The sequence below is a fragment of the Tetrao urogallus genome, assembly GCF_951394365.1.
Source record: "Tetrao urogallus genome assembly, chromosome: 9".
NCBI classification, from domain to species: Eukaryota; Metazoa; Chordata; class Aves; order Galliformes; family Phasianidae; genus Tetrao; species Tetrao urogallus.
This window is the reverse complement of record NC_136822.1, coordinates 19,658,633-19,670,870: the sequence shown is the minus strand read 5'-3', so window position 1 is coordinate 19,670,870 and position 12,238 is coordinate 19,658,633. Positions and strand designations below refer to the sequence as shown.

The following is a 12,238-nucleotide window of genomic DNA, read 5'->3' as shown; positions in this document are numbered from 1 at the left end:
GAACCAAGTGGGAGTTTTTTTAGTTCTCTAGAACAGCTTCATAACACATTTCTTTTCCTTCTTGCATTTAACTTAGGTTACCATTTTAATTATTTTTCTGTCTTCTTTTCCCATCCTCTTGGCCAGTCGGGACAGCAGGCAAGTCCCCAGGCTGTGCTATGGGCTGCGCCCTTTCAATACATTAACATTTATCAGCACCTCTGGACTAACTTGCTTCTACTGGTATCAGCTCTAGCTTTGTTTAAAAACAAGGCAACAACAGTAACGGTAAGCAGCAATTATCCCTCTGTAATAAATCCCCCCCCCCCCCCCTCTTTTTTTCCAGCCAGGAAAAAGCAAGTGGTTACTGTATTTTTATTTAATTTGCGTTATATCATAAGCTCTCATCTTTCACACATCAAAGCCACACAACAATACACATTGTGTATTCTGAGGCCTTTTTAACAATCATTTTCAAGATTTGAGACAGACTGACATAATTTACAATGGCTCTATTTTAAGCCCGCAGAGGAAACTGAATTGAATGTATCCCATCCTGCACTGTTGGTTCCCATGAACTGCAATCACGTCCTCTGACTTCCACTCACACCGGGGCCTGCACTAACCTTCCTGCTCGTCCTAATCTCTGCCCTTGAGAAACTTGACCACTTGTTGTCATGTCTCAACTGTTTACCTCTTCAGCAGGCTGCTCCGTATCTCTGCAACAATGCTCCCATTGTTTGAGGGCCTGATCCTGCCCATGCTGCACCCACCCCTTTTCCCTATTCATGTCTCATTGACAATTCATGGGGTAAAGAACGCAGAATTAGGCCCAAAGACAGGAAATCTGCAATGCAGTAATTCAGGAAGAATGTCTGTTGCTGTGTATCAGTCAGCGTTCCTGCTGGAAATCTTCATTCACAAGGAAAGAAACAGAAGGAAAAAAGAAAAAAAACAACGGAGAGGAGAGGAGAGGAGAGGAGAGGAGAGGAGAGGAGAGGAGAGGAGAGGAGAGGAGAGGAGAGGAGAGGAGAGGAGAGGAGAGGAGAGGAGAGGAGAGGAGAGGAGAGGAGAGAGGAGAGGAGAGGAGAGGAGAGGAGAGGAGAGGAGAGGAGAGGAGAGGAGAGGAGAGGAGAGGAGAGGAGAGGAGAGGAGAGGAGAGGAGAGGAGAGGAGAGGAGAGGAGAGGAGAGGAGAGGAGAGGAGAGGAGAGGAGAGGAGAGGAGAGGAGAGGAGAGGAGAGGAGAGGAGAGGAGAGGAGAGGAGAGGAGAGGAGAGGATGTGCTGGCACAGATCTGGTCTTCCTAGAAGTTCAGAACATTCTCTTTTAAGGAACATGAATAATTATCAATTATTACTCTCCATTAAAACTTATTATCCTCCATTAAAAGTCAAAGAAACCAAGAAATATTCTACTTCTGCAGAAACGCAAAATTACATACTAAGAATTGAGAGAGATCCTTACAGACTGTTACAGGGGATGCAAATTAACCACTTAGCTAATATATTTGATCTTAGCTTTGAAATTAAATTGATAATGGCAATAACATTAAAACATGGAAATCTTTACTATCATCTTGATCAAACAATTAACGGCTGTACTGAGGAGTTCACCTCTTTGAGCGCACCAGTTATTTAAAACTATTTGAAGGGAGGTCTCTTCCATTTAACAGTCTATTAAAAAGTGGGCTTTCAAGGTTGACCAAGAAGTTTCGGAGCCAGGCCCAAAGTTCTTTCCCTCCAGAGGTGCCTTACTCTTGGGAACTACCTTGGGGAAGTCAGGTGGGATGTGGCAGAAGCTGCCGGTTCTGCAGATGAAGGGTGCAAGTCAACCATACTGCCTTGACTTCTACTAAGCGTGAGGAGCCAGGACTGCCCAGGCAAGTCCCTGTTACAAGACCCTCTTTTTCACCACATGACTTTTATTTCCAAGCAAAGCTTTGCTTAAAATTTAGTAGATGGGGGACGGTTATCAACTTTAATTGCTTCCACATATCAAAGCAACAGAAGCTGGGTTTGATTTCTCCTGTTACACCTTATTACATCCTTTAAATCTTAGCACCGTACTTTTAAGCAAGTAACTTGTAAGGGAAGCTTCCCTCCTCGCAGCTTTTATTGCTGCACAGACCCGGGTTTAACACAAACTCCCAGCCTGTGTCCCAAAGTGAAAAAAATCATATGCTAAAGCACCCTCTGCACTGCAATCGTCTCTGGAACCGAATTAGCTAGCAGTTAAGTTTGCATATTTTCTGCTTATTAAAAAAAAAAATGACTGTAAGTACTATTTTGAGTGCGTTTGACCTATTATGGCATGTGGTTTCTATTTGGAGAGGCTGGACATTCTGCAAAGGCAGTGAGTAATTACCTTAGTGTTGGTGAGTTTTCACTCAAGCTTGGGCGGTGCACTGTAATAGAGACAGTTGCCATAAACAGACTGGTAGAGTAAATCATGGTGTGTGGCCTCCTGGTGGAAAACAGATATCTCCTTGAGGTGACCCTACCCTACCTCCCTCCCATTGCTCAGCAAAGCCCACTGAACATGTGGTCTCCAAACCCTTTTGTTCTGTAATTACATGGCTATTATTCAGAGATTGCTCAGTGGGTTTTCATCTCTCATTCTGTGCATTTCAAGAATACTGGTTGCTGGTTTGATTTATCAGAGTAAACAGTAACAACAACCACAAAAAAAAACAAGTTAGGAATTATTTCATTTTAGATAGGCACCACTTTTACACTTCTTTGTAGGGCATGGACTGCAAGAGGACAAGCCGAAGGTTTCATCCATGGGCCAGAAGTTAATGTGGTCTAATAGTTATTAATGTAAAATGCAATTATTTAACCTGTAATCCTAGATTGTAAGAATTTTTTAGTGACATTTATTATTAGACTTAGTTAGTTATACATTTTCTTACTGAAGAAGCCCAAACAAAAAGATTATCTAACTCACTGCAGATATACAGGCTTCCCACAAACGACTCTTTCGAGCCATGCACTGAGGTTTTGTAAGACTCAAAGCACATGTCAAAGCAGCATTGTAGAGCTCCTAAGCAGGTGTTTTCACTGAGGAGCTAAATGCACCAGCTACAGGTGCCCACTCCATTGAGTGGGACCATGCAGTGTGAGGTAGAACTCCAGCCTTGCTGTCCTCTGCCGCTACAACTCACCTGGGTGAGGTGCCACCTCTGTCAGACTTAGAGTGCATTACGAGTACAGAAAATACAGTCAGCTGGAAAAAAGTATCAAGGTGACATTTGGTAAATTCTTGTTGAGAATAGCAAAAGTCGAAGTTTAGAAAACAAAGAGAGGAGGTCATAAAGTGCTTTCTGAGCCATAACAGGTGCCTGAGAAGACCATCGTGGAGATTAGCACTTGCCAGAACAGTATTCTTGAAATATTTTCTGCATCTCCTTTCCTGATGAAAGGAAGAGAAAGCAACTTGCAACACTGCTGTGTACCCAGATTCCTCCATCTCATAGCAGAATCTGGCCAAGTAGCAAACATAACGCCTGGGAGGACTCTGAGGACCTGATTTATAGCCCAGTGTAGTCAGGCCCACATGGGAGGCAAGTTTTATTGCTGGAGCAGCTGTTGGCAAAGCTCTTATAGCTAAACCCAATACTTAACTTCAGGGCATGCAAAAGAGCTTCGAGGAGCGAGGCAAGCTCCTCTGGCTGAAATACACTGGCTTTAAGGTTTTCTTTCCAATTCCCACCAAAGCCATGCTATCTGCTGTTGAGATTCAGTGGCCCCAAATTAATTTCTAAAGCAAAGCAGCCTTTCCGGTCCTGCTGGCTCTGCCTAATGCCCAATGCATCTGGGTCCAGCACCGCCTGCAGCACAGGGGCTGGTGCTGCTGCAAAGGAGCACTGAGAGCAGCCAGCTCAGCACGGTGCAAAGCACAGCTCCTCCTTGCCAAAACTCCCTCCCCGCTTGCTCTTTGCATCTATGCATGGAAAAATATCCCAGGGACAAAAGGTACATTTATACAGCATGCAGTGTCTGCCTGGAAAGGAAAATCATATGAAAATAATGCTTTGCATCAGACTGTGAATTACTCAGTTCTCATTCAGTAACTCACAGCCCCCATGAAACCTGTGGGAAATGCCAAGGAAGCACAACACAACCTCCTGCTCGCAGGTTACACTGTTTTTCGACCAAAAAAAAAAAAACCACACTTAACCGAAGACGCTTAGTGGAAGACTTACATATAAAGGGTTTGACACTGCTGTGGATGTGTTTATGCTGTTTGAGGCCTGAAGATGTGGCAAAGGTTTTGCCACACTCTGGACAAGCGTGAGCACGAGCCCCAACATGCTGGGAACGAATGTGCCTCTGGAGGTTGCTGGGGTCCGTGAAAACCTGCTAGGAAATGAGTACTGATTAACCAAGAAACTTAACTGCGGAAGAAGCCACTTAGCACAAAATCCAGAACTACTGGGAGATTTGTAGGACTAAAACCAGTGGCTGCTTGTTGCGCTGCAGCCTGGCCAAAGGGCATCGATGGGAGCTGTGCCTACAAGATGGGGCCTCGTTTTTCCAGGGTCAGCCAAATATTTGGTGGAGCGGTTAACCCCTTTGCAACCACCACAGCAGATGCAATTACCCCTGCGATTGGAAGTCATGCCTTTGAGGCCAGTGATTTCCTGCTTGGCATCCTCACAGAAAGTCAAAACATAGCTATCCGAAACCTCCAAACACGACTGCAATAGAAATGCTTGGCTGAGTGCATGGCAGCATGAAATCTAGGGCTTGGCTGCATCTTTTGAGTATCAGGTCAATGTAAAATCTCCATTATTGCAGCAAATCTACTTAAAAACAACAAAGCCCTTATGTAAAAGGCCCAGGCTTTAAGAATCTTGTGAAAAGAAACATAGAGCACCACATCTTCTACCAATAATCTAGGTAGCAAGCCAAGTGCTGGGAGGTAAAGCAGATGCTCTGGAGATGAGATGGTTGCACTCAGAACAGCCAGAACCTGGCATTATTTTCTAATCTTGCTTTCTATTGCAGCAGCATCCTTCTAAATCAAACAGGGTAGAAAGCTAACATATACAAGGTGAAGGTTTAAATCCTTAAGAAACAGGCACTGCGGAAGCTCTACGCCCTCACATATCCCACCCTCAGCTGTCCCCATGTGCTCAGTGCCACAGAAACAGCCTACAAATTCACTGTACCTTGGCACAGTTCTCACACTCGTAGTGCTTGCCGCTGTCATGCGACATTTGGTGACGTATCAAGTTGGACTTCCAGTTGAAAGCTTTGGGGCACTGGTCACACTTGTACTCCCGCTCCTCGCTGTGGGACAGCATGTGCTTCTCCAGGCTGCAGAAACAGGAACGAGCAGTACATCAGAGCAAGAAGAGGAGGCAGCAGAGCACATAACCTCCAAACAACAACAAAAAGAGAAAAAAAAACCCAAGCCCCAAAGGCCCACTCCTGACAGACCCAGGTCCTTTGAGCCCCAGGCACACCACACTGGGAGGCAGAGCATCCCCTCCACCCCACAGTAACACTGTCTGATGTTTTGCCAGGCCACTTGCAAAAGCTCCAGAAGATTATGCTTCCATCACTCCCAAAGGAGATTATTTCATACACCTCTCAATATTTCACCCCGGTAATTCCTCCCTGCAGTCTGAGTCGTTTCTGCTTTATTGCTTTCACTCCAAACACACCTAGGAACCTACTATCTGATGGAGCCTCACTCCTTTGATGGGAGTCTATTTTTCTTGCAGCAAGGGTAGATCAGAAATAACTCCACCAATGAAACAGAAAGAGCATAAGGTGAACAGAGCAAAGCTTCTGAATGGAGAACACTTAATGCAAAGTTATATTTGATGATTATTAAGTGCGTTCAATTCTAGTTGTTTATTCATTCATTTCTTAGCAGTTGGTTCAGTCTATTAGTAGCATACTCAATCCTCACCTAATTTCTGTTGTTCATCTTTGAATTCTTTTTCACCTCTGAGTTTTCTGAATTCCTCTTTTAGAATTAATCAGCTGCAAATATATGTTTGAATACATTGCTCATATATCAAGCCACAGCTCACACTATTGCTTGCAGAGAGATCCATATATAACATAGATGGGGATTCACAGAAATGCCATTGGAAAAGGGTTTCCAGCCAACACAGATCAGTGCTTCCTTGTCAACGCTCCCACTGATATCTGCTGAATCTGTAAACAAAACCTGAGGGGTTTACAGTTTGCCCTCTGTTGTGTAGTCCAAATGGCAACTTACACGCTCAGCTACAAGTAACAGAAATTCTTTCATCCTGCTGATGCTCCTAAGTTCTACCCCTGTTAGGCTTTCTCCTTCAGGGAAAAATATTTCCTGCTTCACTTCCTAGCACTCAGCTAACAGCTGTATCTCCATCATGCCCTGGTAAACAAACCTGCCATAAGACCTAGAGAGGCACCCAGGCACCTGATGTGGCTGCACCACCCACAGACCTCAATCTTCACACTCAGCTCTTTCTCAATTTAATTACACACACCCTCAAGCACGGCTCATTCGAGCCTTTTCTTTTATATAATCCCTATATAACATGCTTCTGTACTTTTTTTTTGCTGTGAACTGTCTTTGTGGTGTATTAGCTTCTCAATAATTCAAGAGTTTGGAGAATGACTGCATTCTTTCTCATTTTTCACTCTTTCTCACAGTACTGCCCATCTATTTATGATGACTCGTTCTTTGTTTTCTGCCCTTTCTCTTCAATATTTAATATTTTAAGCTAAATTTACATTTGCTCAATGATTCCCATATGTTTGATATTGTCCTCTGGTTCACAGGCAGAAAAGAACTTCAACACCAAATAACTCACAGAGTGGAAAGATGTCACAGTCCCAACCTATGCTGCACCCACCACTGCTGCAGCTCTTCTGACTTCATCTATTGACCCGAATCAGTCACTCAGACTGAAAATTAGACATGTGGAACTGAATACAGCCCAAGCAGCCAATGAAGATAACACTGTACCTGCACAAACACAGGGCTGATGCACAAGAGCAGTGTTTGGTACATTGTGCTTTCATTTTGTTATCATTCACTCTGAGGAACTGTAACAAGCAGGTTGTGTGACACTGCATCCTCACAGCTGGGATCTCATCCAGGATCTGCCTATTAAGATAGCTCAGCACAACTGCTATATGTCGGCTGAGGTCAACCTTCCTGCATCCTCAGACTGAACTTACCAAAACATGAATTTGTGAGCAACGTACTGCAGAAGCTCCTGAGCACTCCTAATATCTTTCAGTAATTTGCAAACTTTCCTACAATGTGATACATTACAAGCAGCCACAAAAGAACTACAGTGATGGGAATCGTCTTCAGCATATAAAGCTGAACTTTTTATTCACATTCCTACCTATACATATGTTGGGGATGTAGGCATATAGGTCTGCCTGTTTAAACAAACAGGAATATACAAGAAAACAATGAATCCCAGTGTTTCAAAACAGAAGAGCTGTGTATACACATGTGTATGTCTATATATACATATGTTCACATATGTTAATATCTTGAACACAATCTAACCAACTTGCTTCTGCCAAGCATGCCTTGTTTGCAACAATAAATGAACACCACTCAGAGGTACTCTAATTTATCCCTACCTAAAAATAAGGAGACCAGACCTCAATTCATTTGAACTATAATGACTCCTCTGACTTCACTGCCACCAGCCTTACTCAATCCAACAAAACATGCCATTATCAGAAGATCCAGTTCTTAATTTAAGGTATCTATTAGGGGTTAACTTCTGATCTATCAAGACACCATTATTTCCATGCTCTAAAACCAATGAGCACAGAAACTTATTTACCTTTACTATTGGCTTGTACACAAGATATCCAATTCTGCCCTGCCTGATGCCCTGTGATTTGACTGAAGCCATTAGAGGATTTGCTTTACTCAGTCACGTTCTAAGCACTTAATCCTACCTTTGTAAGTCTGGGAAAACTTGATCACATTCTTTACACTCCTGGATTTCGTGCACATCCCGAAGGTCATTCTCATTCTCAAGCTTTTTCTGAAAGTCCTCCTCCACCATGGAGAAGGCGGAGTGTGGTGTGCTGCAGGGGAACTTCTGGTGGTCCACCAGCTCAGCCTTGGACTCAAAGAGCTGGTCGCAATCCTCGCAGCGATACTGGCGCTCCTCTGCAAGAAAAAGGGTTGGCACAGGGAGGTAACACCAGTTTGGGGTCATTTTTAGTTACTCTCAGCAGTTCCACGACTGTATAGTTAAATAAAGAGTTATTCTGTGAAAAATATTATTGGTAATAAATAATAAAAAATACGCTTTATGATGCTAATACTTCAATTCTGTAATATATAAAGGCAGTGTTACCTGTTAACTGCCTGGGTGATACATCCTATGGGAACCCCTAATGTTAGCTTGGGACAGAAGTCAGCGTGTTTCAAATTACTTTAAAAGGGGATATCCATGTCCTGAGGTGGATATCTACAAGAGGCTGACAGTCTCTGACTTCCTGAATGAAGCAAACTTACATAAACATCAGCTACTGCAATAGCCAAAAAGGCATTTACGGTTTGTAGAAATCTTTCTACTTCCATTAGAGCTCTCTTCCAGCACCCAAGGTGAGCCAGATATCCAATAAAACAGTCACAAAGTTTTTCTCACTGAAAACGAAGATCACTGGAGTTCTACTTAGGGGTGAATATTTCAATCCATTAATTATTAGCTCTTACCAAATAATTAATTCGCTGAAGAAAATCCCAAAATGAAGAGGTGAAGAAAAGCAGCTCAGAGTGCTCAGTAGGATTTTCTACTGACGGCCCACATGGGCAGCCACATGCCCTGTTATGGGCACAGCTCAGGAACTGAAGATGCAACGCCTGTGTGCTGCTTGAATAATGAATGAGCACAAGGAGGAGGGTTGGCTGTGCTCTCAAAAGTGACAGCAACGTTAACAACCTGAGATTTTCTCTTTTTAAAAGTATAGTTTTTTGACAAAACTACAAAATAAACATCAAAAAACCCACAACCAACCAAAACCAGATTCTAATTGGGGTCCATACATTTTAGTCTTGAAGGACCAGCACAGCCTGGAGATAATGACATGGATTCCATTCCTCCTCTTGCAATACCCAAAACCTGATTAAGTTTCAATTCCAAAGCCTTACTGCTGCCTTCAGTTACATCTGCAAACCCCATTTCTGCCATGGAGGTTTGAGCATATGAGGACTGAAAAACATCAAGAGGTGCAGGATTGCAATGCTGAGAAAAGTCATCTTTGAAAAGTAGAGCTTAGCAGACGGGCAGGTCTGCTAAGGGCAGGTGGTAAACAAATGCAATCATGGTCCAGCTGTCCTCTTCAGCCGCTGGCAGGCTATTCTGGAATTCAAACGTATTGCAACAGAGGAGAAATCTTGCTACATTTTTGCTTAATTTCAATGGTATTTCATATTAGATAAGAAGTGGCTAACCATGAATGTCCGGAGCCATTGTTTCATGTGAATAATCTTCACTCTTCATGAACAGTAATAGCTCCTCTCCTGGCTCAATGTCTGCCACTACTCTGTAGAATATCTGAAAAAGAGAAAGCGAGGTGAATACCATGAAAGGCAAAGAGGCAGTTAGTGCTGCAGGGCTGACGCTGAGTGCCCAACCAACCCCTGGCACAGGGGCTGCAAAGTGCTGGGGATGGGCAGCCTGGGCTGTGCAGGTAGGCTCTTTCAGCCCCAGAGCTGTTTCTACCTTATCTTGAAGATAAAGAGGAAGTTGCTTTCAACAGCCTCTGCTGCAAGCAAGCTGTATGATGACTGCAAACATCACCAGCAATTCACATGCTCAATTATACTAAACTTACCAGCCAAGGCGCCCATAAAACATGTCCCTGAGTGAGCAACATAGAGAACATTTCTCCTCTTGGTTGCACTGAAGAAAGTAATTAAATCACACCTGAGGAAATTCTGCTGATCAGCGTGTGGGCATCCAACACCACCTGCTTCTATTACTTAGGTAGCTCAGCCAGTAACAAGGGAGGGGGCTTGTACAATGCAGCATGCTTCTTTGCTCTTAAGTTTCAAATAGAAACCAAAGGAACAACTCATCCAGGATGAAGATATGCACAGATGCTTGTCAGCAGCCTCAGCCACAGGTGGCAGCTGCTCCTCTCTCCATGGGCCCCATGCCTGTCACTGGGAAGGAGTCCAGCAGAGAGGCAGGGGCCATGCACCCTTGGTACCACACACCCACAGCAAGATCATGCCTTGCTGCCAGGCTCTGCCAGAAGGAAGCTCCTAAAAAATCCATCTGGCTGTTTTTTCTCTCAGGAGAAAACATAAGGAACACTAAAAATCTCCAAGAAGCCGTTCAAATAAATATTAGTAACTTTCTCAGGCCTTGTTAAACAAAAACACACGAAAGCTACGTTTCCTACCCTAACAAAAGACGTATTTGCATTTACCCTCAAACTACTAACTCTCAAGATCCATTCTAGTGCTGTGAGAGAAAGGCAAAAAGTCAACAGCTGTTTTGCCACAGGCCAGATGCAGGTATCCCTCTTGCACAGAGTATCTCACACAGCGTACCTCCCTTGCACAGCCTATTGCACAGCATACTCCCCCTGCACGGCATATTCCCCCTGCACGGCACATCACCCAGCTCTACACAGCACAGAGCAGCTACCCAGGGCCTCCAGGAGGTGGCTGTACAGCCTAATGGTTATTGCTGCACAGGCAGCTCCAGCCCATAGATATGTGCTAACTGCCTAAAACTAACTAAAGAAGACGCGTTTCCTCTCTGATTTGTTTTCTTTTCTTTGCCTTGCCCCAAAAGCTGCTCTGGCAGATGCTAGCCTAGAGACTGCTAGAGTCATTGTGTCCCACCACTCAATATCCCATGTCAGGCACAACAAACTTGCACTGTAGCCTCCTGCTTACAGGGAATATCACTCCAAAAAGACAGGAGCAGGCATTCACATGCAACCTCCCCTCCTAAGGATGTTTCTCTTCTTCCACATTGTCTTGCCCAGCTGTCAGAAGGGCTTGCTTGGGCTCTTTTTTCCCCTTGACAGTCAGATAATTGTACACAAGCTGCATGGTTCATTCTCTAGTTCTGTTTCCCCTTAGAAAACAATGGGCTTCCCTCAGCAACAAACAACACCATTTTTTGTCAACTTTTCAGCTTCCTTTCTGAAAGCACATTAGACTCTGAAATGTGACACACCAGCCCCCGGTGCTGCGAGCCCCAGCACCCTGCAGCCCTCATTGACAGCAGCAGCACTGCTGGGGCACTGCAGACTTATCCCAGCTCAGCTTCCTAAAAATCAGGAGCATGGTTCCGAGGTCAACAGTGCTGTGTTTGCAGACTCGGGGCATTCCCCTTGCATTAATCTTGTTTTTCACTAATTTACATGGACACAGAACCAAACCAGAGCATTCAGCACCCTGCCACTAAGTCTTGAGCAAAAATAATGCCGACGGTGTCTAGTTAATGTTCTTTGAGATCACACAAAAGAGAACACAGGTGATGCTCACACTCACGGTCCTGCAGCTCCTTGTTGATGTCAGTGCTGCAGAGAACATGTGCTTCAAGCAACACCTTTTTTCTGAGGTCAGCAGTGCATCCGCACAAAGTCATTAACAAACCAGAGTGACTCTCCCCAGTATTTTTCCTCCAGTGCTCTTGCTGTCCCATCCAGAGCACTCTGACTGATCTCTTCACCTCTTGTTGCAAAGTAAGGACGCATGGACCAACAAGGAGGGTCTTCTTTGTCCAGCACTGTGCTGTGCTGCATCTCATCCAGCTGTAAAGTCCTGGTGTGATGCAGCATCTTCCCTGCAGCCATGGGACAAATCACTCAACAGGGTGCAAACTCTGGAGCCAGCTGTCCAGCCTGGCTTTGTTGGTACTCAAAGATACTGAAATATCAGAGATGATGAAGCAACTGATCAGAAATTGCCAGGCCAGCCTCTGTGGGGAGAGAGACTGAGGGGCAAAACTCCTTTGATGAGGATGAGTGAAGTGTTTTATTTGGCACCTCAAGGCCCACTAAAACAAGGTCTGAGTCTCAGATTTCCAGCTCTGGCATTCTGACATTCTTATTATTAAAGAAACAACTATAACGATTACTAAAAATAGCAAAGCCCTGTGCATACAAAAAACCCACCTGCTCCAAGAGTTTATATATCCAATTGCTTTCCACAGAAATGAAACATACTGAACATTAGGAAAAAAAAAAAAGATCCTGCAGGTAAGCATAGCCTGATTTCAACACATGTCCTTATTGTTTAAGGC

General features: G+C 44.1%; 1 protein-coding gene across 6 annotated transcripts in view; it reads right to left on the bottom strand.

Moving 5' to 3' along the window:
* MECOM (MDS1 and EVI1 complex locus) overlaps nucleotides 1–12,238 on the bottom strand; it is a gene marked incomplete at both ends in the record, with an annotated part of 312,789 nt that overhangs the window by 24,040 nt on the left and 276,511 nt on the right. For 3 of the 6 annotated variants that reach the window (XM_079539967.1, XM_079539963.1, XM_079539965.1), the window contains 4 exons: nucleotides 4,184–4,340; nucleotides 5,153–5,300; nucleotides 7,917–8,133; nucleotides 9,424–9,526. In XM_079539967.1, coding sequence (XP_079396093.1) covers nucleotides 4,184–4,340; nucleotides 5,153–5,300; nucleotides 7,917–8,133; nucleotides 9,424–9,526 — 625 coding nt within the window. The remainder of the gene's footprint in view (nucleotides 1–4,183; nucleotides 4,341–5,152; nucleotides 5,301–7,916; nucleotides 8,134–9,423; nucleotides 9,527–12,238) is intronic. The other 3 variants (XM_079539964.1, XM_079539966.1, XM_079539968.1) reach the window with 1 other exon arrangement.